At 36.4% G+C, this 13,163-nt stretch overlaps 2 protein-coding genes across 2 annotated transcripts in view; one reads left to right on the top strand and one right to left on the bottom strand.

Moving 5' to 3' along the window:
• The window catches only part of LOC137424971 (acidic phospholipase A2 E-like), a 30,859-nt gene extending 21,149 nt beyond the window's left edge, over window positions 1-9,710 (top strand). Inside the window, exons 3-4 of the mRNA XM_078776133.1 lie at window positions 7,353-7,459; window positions 8,062-9,710. Coding sequence (XP_078632259.1) covers window positions 7,353-7,459; window positions 8,062-8,207 — 253 coding nt within the window. The 3' untranslated portion in view covers window positions 8,208-9,710. The remainder of the gene's footprint in view (window positions 1-7,352; window positions 7,460-8,061) is intronic.
• BLVRB (biliverdin reductase B) overlaps window positions 9,224-13,163 on the bottom strand; it is a 41,831-nt gene continuing 37,891 nt past the window's right edge. Inside the window, exon 5 of the mRNA XM_068112905.2 lies at window positions 9,224-12,941. Within this exon, the coding sequence (XP_067969006.1) occupies window positions 12,772-12,941 (170 nt within the window). The 3' untranslated portion in view covers window positions 9,224-12,771. The remainder of the gene's footprint in view (window positions 12,942-13,163) is intronic.

Genomic DNA, 13,163 nt, shown 5'->3' on the forward strand with positions numbered 1-13,163 from the left:
TCACATTGGCAGTATATCAATTAAAATCACATTGGCAATATCAATTAAAATCACTTTGGCAATATCAATTAAAATCACATTGGCAGTATATCAATTAAAATCACATTGGCAATATCAATTAAAATCACATTGGCAATATCAATTAAAATCACATTGGCAATATCAATTAAAATCACATTGGCAATATCAATCAATATCACATTGGCAATATCAATCAATATCACATTGGCAATATCAATTAAAATCACATTGGTAATATCAATCAATATCACATTGGCAATATCAATTAAAATCACATTGGCAATAGCAATCAATATCACATTGGCCATATCAATGAATATCACATTGGCAATATCAATCAATATCACATTGGCAATATCAATGAATATCACATTGGAAATATCAATCAATATCACATTCGCAATATCAATGAATATCACATTGGCAATATCAATGAATATCACATTGGCCATATCAATGAATATCACATTGGCAATATCAATCAATATCACATTCGCAATATCAATGAATATGACATTGGCAATATCAATTAATATCACATTGGCAAAATCAATTGAAACCACATTGGCAATATCATCAATATCACATTGGCAATATCAATTGAAATCACATTGGCAATATCATCAATATCACATTGGCAATATCAATTGAAATCACATTGGCAATATCAACATCACATTGGCACTATCATCAATATCACATTGGCAATATCATCAACATCACATTGGCAATATCATCAATATCACATTAGCAATATTAATCAATATCACATTGGCAATATCAACAATATCACATTGGCAATATCATCAACATCACATTGGCAATATCATCAATATCACATTGGCAATATCAATCAATATCACATTGGCAATATCAATTAAAATCACATTGGCAATATCAATCAATATCACATTGGCAATATCAATTAAAATCACATTGGCAATATCAATCAATATCACATTGGCCATATCAATCAATATCACATTGGCAATATCATTCAATATCACATTGGCCATATCAATGAATATCACATTGGCAATATCAATCAATATCACATTGGCAATATCAATGAATATCACATTGGCAATATCAATGAATATCACATTGGCAATATCAATGAATATCACATTGGCAATATCAATCAATATCACATTCGCAATATCAATGAATATGACATTGGCAATATCAATGAATATCACATTGGCAAAATCAATTGAAATCAGATTGGCAATATCATCAATATCACATTGGCAATATCAATTGAAATCACATTGGCAATATCAATCAACATCACATTGGCACTATCATCAATATCACATTGGCAATATCAACATCGCATTGGCAATATCAATCAATATTGGCAATATCATCAATATCACATTGGCAATATCATCAACATCACATTGGCAATATTAATCAATATCACATTGGCAATATCAATCAATATCACATTGCAATATCAATGAATATCACATTGGCAATATCAATCAATATCACATTGGCCATATCAATGAATATCACATTGGCAATATCAATCAATATCACATTCGCAATATCAATGAATATGACATTGGCAATATCAATGAATATCACAATGGCAAAATCAATTGAAATCACATTGGCAATATCATAAATATCACATTGGCAATATCAATTGAAATCACATTGGCAATATCATCAATATCACATTGGCAATATCAATTGAAATCACATTGGCAATATCAATCAACATCACATTGGCACTATCATCAATATCACATTGGCAATATCATCAACATCACATTGGCAATATCATCAATATCACATTGGCAATATCATCAATATCACATTGGCAATATCATCAATATCACATTGGCAATATCATCAACATCACATTGGCAATATCATCAATATCACATTGGCAATATCAATCAATATCACATTGGCAATATCAATTAAAATCACATTGGCAATATCAATCAATATCACATTGGCCATATCAATCAATATCACATTGGCAATATCAATCAATATCGCATTGGCCATATCAATGAATATCACATTGGCAATATCAATCAATATCACATTGGCAATATCAATCAATATCACATTGGCAATATCAATGAATATCACATTGGCAATATCAATGAATATCACATTGGCAATATCAATCAATATCACATTGGCAATATCAATGAATATCACATTGGCAATATCAATGAATATCACATTGGCAATATCAATAAATATCACATTGGCAATATCAATCAATATCAAATTCGCAATATCAATGAATATGACATTGGCAATATCAATGAATATCACATTGGCAAAATCAATTGAAATCACATTGGCAATATCAATATCACATTGGCAATATCAATTGAAATCACATTCGCAATATCAATCAATATCACATTGGCAATACCATCAATATCACATTGGCAATATCATCAATATCACATTGGCAATATCAATTGAAATCACATTGGCAATATCAATCAATAGCACACTAGCAATATCATCAACATCACATTGGCAATATCAATCAATATCACATTGGCAATATCAATCAATATCACATCGGCAATACCATCAATATCACATTGGCAATATAAATTAGAATCACATTGGCAGTATAATCAATCAACATCACATTGGCAGTATAGCACTCAATATCACATTGGCAGCATATCAATCAATAGCACATTGGCAGTATATCAATCCATATCACATTGGCAGTATCTCAATCAATATCACATTGGCAGTATATCAATCAATATCACACTGGCAATATCAATTAAAATCACATTTGCAGCATATCAATCAATATCACATTGGCAGTATATCAATCAATATCACATTGGCAATAACAATTAAAATAACATTGGCAATATCAATTAAAATCACATTGGCAATATCAATCAATATCACATTGGCAATATCAATTAAAATCACATTGTCAGTGTATAAATCAACATCACATTGGCAGTATATCAATCAATATCACATTGGCAGTATATCAATCAATATCACATTGGCAGTATATCAATCACTATCACATTGGCAGTATATCAATCAATATCACATTGGCAGTATATCAATCAATATTACATTGGCAGTATATCAATCAATAGCACACTGGCAATATCAATTAAAATCACATTGGCAATATCAATTAAAATCACTTTGGCAATATCAATTAAAATTACATTGGCATTATATCAATCAATATAACATTGGTAATATCAATTAAAATCACATTGGCAATATCAATTAAAATCACTTTGGCAATATCAATCAATATCACATTGGCATTATGTCAATCAATATCACATTGGCAATATCAATCAATATCACATTGGCAGTATATCAATCAACATCACATTGGCAATATCAATGAATATCACATTGGCAATATCAATGAATATCACATTGGCAATATCAGTCAATATCACATTGGCAGTATATCAATCAATATCACATTGGCAGTGTATCAATCAATATCACATTGGCAGTATATCAATCAATATCACATTGGCAGTATATCAATCAATATCATATTGGCAGTATGTCAATCAATAGCACACTGGCAATATCAATTAAAATCACATTTGCAATATCAATTAAAATCACATTGGCAATATCAATTAAAATCACATTGGTAATATCAATCAATATCACATTGGCAGTATATCAATCAACATCACATTGGCAATATCAATTAAAATCACTTTGGCAGTATATCAATCAATATCACATTGGCAATATCAATCAATATCACATTGGCAGTATATCAATCAATATCATATTGGCAATATCAATTAAAATCACATTGGCAGTATATCAATCAATAGCACACTGGCAATATCAAATAAATCACTTTGGCAATATCAATTAAAATCACATTGGCAGTATATTTAAAATCACATTGGCAATATGAATTAAAATCACATTGGCAATATCAATTAAAATCACATTGGCAATATCAATCAACATCACATTGGCAGTATATCAATCCATATCACATTGGCAGTATATCAATCAATATCACATTGGCAGTATATCAATCAATATCACACTGACAATATCAATTAAAATCACATTGGCAGTATATCAATCAATATCACATTGGCAATATCAATCAATATCACACTGGCAGTATATCAATCAATATCACATTTGGCAATATCAATAAAAATCACTTTGGCAATATCAATTAAAATCACATTGGCAGTATATCAATTAAAATCACATTGGCAATATCAATTAAAATCACTTTGGCAATATCAATTAAAATCACATTGGCAGTATATCAATTAAAATCACATTGGCAATATCAATTAAAATCACATTGGCAATATCAATTAAAATCACATTGGCAATATCAATTAAAATCACATTGGCAATATCAATCAATATCACATTGGCAATATCAATCAATATCACATTGGCAATATCAATTAAAATCACATTGGTAATATCAATCAATATCACATTGGCAATATCAATTAAAATCACATTGGCAATAGCAATCAATATCACATTGGCCATATCAATGAATATCACATTGGCAATATCAATCAATATCACATTGGCAATATCAATGAATATCACATTGGAAATATCAATCAATATCACATTCGCAATATCAATGAATATCACATTGGCAATATCAATGAATATCACATTGGCCATATCAATGAATATCACATTGGCAATATCAATCAATATCACATTCGCAATATCAATGAATATGACATTGGCAATATCAATTAATATCACATTGGCAAAATCAATTGAAACCACATTGGCAATATCATCAATATCACATTGGCAATATCAATTGAAATCACATTGGCAATATCATCAATATCACATTGGCAATATCAATTGAAATCACATTGGCAATATCAACATCACATTGGCACTATCATCAATATCACATTGGCAATATCATCAACATCACATTGGCAATATCATCAATATCACATTAGCAATATTAATCAATATCACATTGGCAATATCAACAATATCACATTGGCAATATCATCAACATCACATTGGCAATATCATCAATATCACATTGGCAATATCAATCAATATCACATTGGCAATATCAATTAAAATCACATTGGCAATATCAATCAATATCACATTGGCAATATCAATTAAAATCACATTGGCAATATCAATCAATATCACATTGGCCATATCAATCAATATCACATTGGCAATATCATTCAATATCACATTGGCCATATCAATGAATATCACATTGGCAATATCAATCAATATCACATTGGCAATATCAATGAATATCACATTGGCAATATCAATGAATATCACATTGGCAATATCAATGAATATCACATTGGCAATATCAATCAATATCACATTCGCAATATCAATGAATATGACATTGGCAATATCAATGAATATCACAATGGCAAAATCAATTGAAATCAGATTGGCAATATCATCAATATCACATTGGCAATATCAATTGAAATCACATTGGCAATATCAATCAACATCACATTGGCACTATCATCAATATCACATTGGCAATATCAACATCGCATTGGCAATATCAATCAATATTGGCAATATCATCAATATCACATTGGCAATATCATCAACATCACATTGGCAATATTAATCAATATCACATTGGCAATATCAATCAATATCACATTGCAATATCAATGAATATCACATTGGCAATATCAATCAATATCACATTGGCCATATCAATGAATATCACATTGGCAATATCAATCAATATCACATTCGCAATATCAATGAATATGACATTGGCAATATCAATGAATATCACAATGGCAAAATCAATTGAAATCACATTGGCAATATCATAAATATCACATTGGCAATATCAATTGAAATCACATTGGCAATATCATCAATATCACATTGGCAATATCAATTGAAATCACATTGGCAATATCAATCAACATCACATTGGCACTATCATCAATATCACATTGGCAATATCATCAACATCACATTGGCAATATCATCAATATCACATTGGCAATATCATCAATATCACATTGGCAATATCATCAATATCACATTGGCAATATCATCAACATCACATTGGCAATATCATCAATATCACATTGGCAATATCAATCAATATCACATTGGCAATATCAATTAAAATCACATTGGCAATATCAATCAATATCACATTGGCCATATCAATCAATATCACATTGGCAATATCAATCAATATCGAATTGGCCATATCAATGAATATCACATTGGCAATATCAATCAATATCACATTGGCAATATCAATCAATATCACATTGGCAATATCAATGAATATCACATTGGCAATATCAATGAATATCACATTGGCAATATCAATCAATATCACATTGGCAATATCAATGAATATCACATTGGCAATATCAATGAATATCACATTGGCAATATCAATAAATATCACATTGGCAATATCAATCAATATCAAATTCGCAATATCAATGAATATGACATTGGCAATATCAATGAATATCACATTGGCAAAATCAATTGAAATCACATTGGCAATATCAATATCACATTGGCAATATCAATTGAAATCACATTCGCAATATCAATCAATATCACATTGGCAATACCATCAATATCACATTGGCAATATCATCAATATCACATTGGCAATATCAATTGAAATCACATTGGCAATATCAATCAATAGCACACTAGCAATATCATCAACATCACATTGGCAATATCAATCAATATCACATTGGCAATATCATCAATATCACATTGGCAATATCATCAACATCACACTGGCAATATCATCAATATCACACTGGCAATATCATCAATATCACATTGGCAATATCAATTGAAATCACATTGGCAACATCAATCAATATCACATTGGCAATATCAATTGAAATCACATTGGCAATATCATCAATATCACATTGGCAATATCAATTGAAATCACATTGGCAATATCATCAATATCACATTGGCAATATCAATTGAAATCACATTGGCAATATCATCAATATCACATTGGCAATATCAATTGAAATCACATTGGCAATATCATCAATATCACATTGGCAATATCAATTGAAATCACATTGGCAATATCAATCAATATCACATTGGCAATATCAATTGAAATCACATTGGCAATATCAATCAATATCACATCACAATATCAATTGAAATCACATTGGCAGTATTGAAACACATTTGCATAAATTGTGGACCAACAACAATATTTTGCTTTAAGTTTTTAATAGATTTAAATTCTGAAGTGAAAATCGTTGAATCTATGTCGTTGTGACCTGCAGTTGTTGCTTTGACCACGACTGCTGCTATGGAGAGGCTCAGAATGCTGGTTGTAACCCTTACTTCCAGTATTACGGCTACAACTGTGAGAACGGGAGCGCGAGCTGCGGTAGGTTGTACCTACCAGCACCACCTCCGTCTGTGACGAGCAATGGTTGTGCTGCCTTCATTAATAACACCCCTGCTCTAATAATGTAAACGATTCTCACATAACATGGGCTGATAAACAACCGGGAAGTTCCTCCTACCACCCAGAGGAGCCATTTTACCCTTGGGCCTTATGACTTCAGTTGTGATTCTCTCTCATTTTTGGGGGCATTGACATATTACATGCACAAGAGATTCTACTGCATTTGATATCCCCCACAGCCCTCCCCCTTTTCTCCTATGTTCCAGAAATTCCCTGCTTTTTAACACCCCTACCCCTAACTCATATATGTATCAATGTGTGTCCCTCTGATGGAGGTTAAACTGGTGTCCCGTCTGCCGGCATTGGTTGGTGGACGTTAAAAATTCCCAATGCCCTTTGCGAAGAGTAGGCGAGTACCTGCCCGCTGGCCAAATTCCCAATGACTTCTTTAACCCTCAGAGGGCACTGCATCAACAGCACAGCTGCACCCCCAGTAAATGATGTGCTGCACACAAGAGAAGAAAGTATGACTTTGTCCACGTCTTGTCCTTACTCCAAACCCCTTTCCTTTTACTTCACAGCTGGTTATAATGGCGGCTGTGCCAGGATGGTGTGTGAATGTGACCTGCAGGCCGCTTTATGCCTTCAACGATCCCCGTACAAGTCGTTCTTCAGAAGATGGCCAACTGAGTCATGCACTGGGTCAAGTCCACCATGTCACAAGTAATACAGATGCAATCGGGTTCACATGATTCCCAGCACCGGAACAGACAAGTTGTGGAGATTCCTGCAGGGGGGGGGGGGGGGGGCACCAACCATCGTCATCGTGCACCATCCATCTGTCATGTATTTTGACTTTGCCGGCCAAATCCTCTGGGCCGATCCGGCTGAAATTTGGCAGCAGGGTTCCGCTCCTGACTGGTAACAGGGAGTTACAAAGCTCGTTCCGGTCACGTAACCGGAAGTGTGTCAAAATGGAGGTTTTAGTAAATTCCTTCAAAATTCTTTTTCTTCAGACTCACCAGTCAGAATAGGCCTACTACCAGATGTGGGTTGCAAAATTAGGCCATGGTAGGGATGTTAAATTGCGGTGGTAATGCCGATCACGTGACCGGAAGTGTGTTAAAATGGCCGACTAAATAAATTTCAGTCAGAATGCTACCAAATTTGGGCTACAACATTAGGCCAGGACCCAGACAAGCTACATGTCCAGTTGTCCTATTTTTTAAACTATATTTTTTTGAACAGCAGACTGGTCGATGCTCCTTCAATGACGTTCCTGATGTTTGGTTACAGAATTACGCCAGTTTTTGTCAACCAGGAAGTAGGTGTAGCTGCTGTCTTTGTGGAGCCTCACTGAAAAAATAGAACCTGCAAAATGTACTTGTTTGTTCTCCATGCGCTTCTTGGAAAATGATAAGTTGCTAACCTATCGCAGTCATGTTCACAAGTAAAATAAGAAAATGGCTCCTGTGATTGCAAAGGCAGGCCAACATGGCTGACCTCAATAAATGCAATGACGCCATGTCAATGACACAAAGGAGCTCCAAATCCAGTAAACAACAACAAAAATCTTGAGCACATTAATCTGTTAGATTTATTGGGCTGATTTATTGAAGCTTTCGGCTTTACCGTGGGGAGTACATCCACTGGAGGCACAGCCAGACATAAAACAAAAAAATGGTCAGTTTTCCACAATACGGTGTGGCAGAAGATGAAAAAAAACCAACAACAAAGGGTAAATTGTGTTAATTTTTCCTTTAATCCATTTAGTTTCTCTCTTTCCAAGCACATTGTAGACATTAGGACACACCGTATTGAACCCAAGCCACCACAATAACAGTCCCTGCTTTAACTACCTTTCATGTGCCACACACATTTTATTAACCCACGCACCTCACATGAACCACAATATCAAAAGGGAAAAGGAGCATTAAGCTTCTCCTTTTTAAACTCGTTCGGCGGGAAGAGTTGGCAGGCGGGAAAGTTTGTTAAAGAAGACAGTATGGTACAAGGGATGTCTCCGGCCCAAGTGATTCACAACAGGGGGAGGCAGTGCTTCGGGAGCGCACCAATCGAGGCCTCCTGTCGCGGGTCAAGGATCACGACATGACCTTTGCTCCCAGAAACTCCACCTCCCATTAACTTTGATCCCTAAATCTCTGCCACGAGCAAACGGCTTAAATAATGGAACGCCAGAGCATTCATGGCTGTTCAACCATGCCAGGGACTTCTGCTGCACCGGAGACAACCTGCTTGTCTGCTGGGACCGAGGAAAGTAATGCCAGGAGTTCATGTTGGAGACAGGACAGAGTGCACTGGAGGCAGGCTGTGCTGAGCGGAGAGAGCGAGGGCGAGCAGGCAGCAGTCCCTGGCGAGTGGCAATAGCTCCAAGCTGAGAAACACGAATTTCTCTTCCTATCCCTCTCATTATCTCTCTTAATTTGTATACCTAAGACTCCCAAAGAGCGACCAATCAGCACCAAGAAGCCATCAACGACCAGCTCTTGTCCTTTTCAGGGCTGACTTACTGACACGCACCTCACATTTTCCTCTAACGCACACCCTCCCACTTCCACATTCTACCTCTACCACTGACATCCCCCCTTTTCCTTGCCTGTATCAGGATTGGTACACGCCAATTGGCGGTGCCTCCTAGTGAGTCCAAGAGCCACCAACACGCCCTGACCGTTAACCTCTACCGTTCTTTGTCTTCCTCTCTAAATTCCCGCGGTGTGATCTGCTGTGCCCATGTCATGTGTATAGTTGTAAGATTGTAGAAGGGGATAAGACTTTTTGACTGCGTTGTTTCTTTGCTTGTTGCAACTTTATAACAGTGCCTGTTCTTTTACATTTAATTACTGTGTTTATATTAATATGTCTCTTTTGATGATTGTTACCTGTAAATAGTTGCTCGTTTGGTAAATGGTTGTTTCCAGCCTGCCTATTTCGTCTCGTTTCCTATTGACTCGATTAAGTGTGTAATAGTCTAAATATCCGGGAAGTTCTGCCACAGCGATTGGCTCCGTAATTTAGCCAGTGTGTATTTGAAGGTTCTGCTTGACCATACCTGATTAAGCAGACAAGTACGCATCAAGGGCACATGCCCCAATTGGTATCGCCAACCCACCAGAAAGGTAACGCATTTCGTAATGAGGACACTGCCAGGTTTGGCAGTATCAATTGACGTTTGTGGTTGACGAGCAACCCGCCGGACAGTGGTTATCCCTGCCTGAGGACCAGGAGCTTGGGAGGAGTTCGAGAAGTTCCTCTTGTGGTAAACCCCAAAACCGGCACCATAACAATATAATGCAGACAATAAGGGATTTTCCAAATGACATTGGAATGCTTATGAGGCCTTTTGTGCAAGTGCTATGTGCTTTTTCATGGATTGTTCTGCACGCCAGGCACTTTTAACCTGCCATTTCTGGCATGAAACCTGCAAGTCAAATGGTCTTTTAAACATAATTTTCAGCACTTTAATGAAGGAGTGGCAATTCCGATGTGGTTAACCATAATTGTTGTTCCTTGATGCAAATCGGATTCACGGAAATACAAAAAATATTTGTGGAAGCGAGGTGTCGAGTCCGAACCTTCTCCTGTTAATACAATGATCAAGCTCCACCAGTGGATATAACACACATGGCAGAGCTTCTTCTTTTACCAATAGATGCAAAAGTCTAATAAAATTGATCTTGGTGCCCTGGAAACAAATGAACAATATATTTATAACAGCCCTAACAGTTTACACTACACCCCGAACCTCTGACTTGATTAATAGTAAATATCATTATTTTAAACTTATGCTTTGCATTGACAAGTACCAGAGATGACCTTCCCATCAGTGTTAAGAAGCATCCAAACTAGATATGGTGTCTCCCTCTGCGTAGTCTGCCTGAATGCTGGTAATGGCGGCATCATCTTTCCAATAGTAGACACCCATTGAATCAATCACCAAGCCTGCCAGGTTCACACGAGGTAATCTGACAAGGGTCAAAGTCCATTCTCTGATAGGGATGATCAACAGTTCAGGTAGTATGCACCCATCCACAGTCTGGGACTTGCACCGACTCGTCCACGTCAATGCAGTATGGGCCAAAGACCTCAATATTTTGGGCGAGTTGAGAAAGTTCTCCAAGAATTTTGTTGTGCAGAGACACATCCCTTTCTCGTTGTTACTTTTCCCCGCCTTTTTCGGTTCGTTTTGACGCTTTGTGAGCCATTCCATGGAAGAATCCTCGTCTCTCACACACAATTCACCTTAACATACCTGAATAAACATTGTTGCTGAGGAGTTCTGCACTTGCGCACCTAGCATCCTGGGGGCAGATTAAGTCATTTGGAAAGTCCCGTATTACGGGTTGACTTTACATTGCAAGTAAGAATATTAAATGTTGGGTTTTGATTGTGGTGGAACTACTTAAGAGGGGAAGGGTGTGACATCAAATAATATGGCAGTAGTGCAATGCAATATCTAGAGAGGCACTGCTCATTCTGATGGCGGTTCGAGCGGAAACCCGGCAGCTCGATGAGTGACCATTTTTCTTCCACTCCATTGCTTTGCATTTAAAATACAGAACACCCTAAGATATCTCGATCAAAATACAAGCCATTTTTAGGAAAGGTATCGGAAAACTATCGATATATGTAATGGCAGTATAGGTATCAAAAGTTCTGTTGCAAGATCCATGTGTTGTGTTTTGATGTGTGTGGAAGCACAGGGGTTGGAAAAGGGTTGCATGCTGGAGGGAGGGATGGGGTGCAGTGTTGCAGGGAAATCGGGTCAGATACGCAAGGTGCCAACAAGCAGGCACTAGACCTATACTAATCAGGGTCATCTGTCGCATTTCCTTGCATTTGCACAGCTATTTCCTAGTATTGTACACTGGGGGATTCAGATGCACAGCTGGGAGTCACTCACTCACACTGTTAAATGGCAGATGCTCCCTTGTGTGTTGTTCTTTTTGAAACTTATCAATTAGCATCACCTTCATTTTCGCACAGCATTGATCAATAAGAAAAAAAACCACCTATGTATGCAAGTGTGCGATTATTTATACGATCGTTTATGAAACAATAAAAATAAGGCAAGTATGAAAGCGGTGATGAGGCACACAGTAGTGACGGCAGTTGTGGGTGGAACAGACGAGGTGGCAGCACCAATAAGAATCTACACGTGTATACAATCCGAACGGTGCGATAAACGAATTCCCCATTACCTGCTGCACCTAAGACTATGCCATCATGTGATACAATTTGGCTTGGAAACAGTGGTCAATTATTTTCGATCCTCAAACCAGAGCAATAGCCACAGCTTTTTTGTCCCACTTATCTGAGCTCAGAGCATGCAACATGAAACGGGCGACATCTGCCCGACTGACATGAAATCCAGATAATCCAATGTCACAGTTGTCTGGCAGCATGACAGAAAAGGCGTCGATCGTTGTTAGGAATTCCTTGTCTGCACGCACACATGCACAAACGCATTTTTCACAAATTTATTATTCACCTCACAACAATTATAATCATTTATTGAACAGCAAAGTCTACTTATAAGGCATTGCGTTCACATTTACAGGATGTTATAGATGATACTAATCCCATAACACCCTACTCTTAACTTCATTTGAATCGCAAACCTGCCCCCCGAATAGGTATTTTTCTTCTCAGAAACTACACACAC

This window comes from Myxine glutinosa, chromosome 4 (assembly GCF_964187855.1).
Source record: "Myxine glutinosa chromosome 4, kmMyxGlut1.1, whole genome shotgun sequence".
Lineage (NCBI taxonomy): Eukaryota > Metazoa > Chordata > Myxini > Myxiniformes > Myxinidae > Myxine > Myxine glutinosa.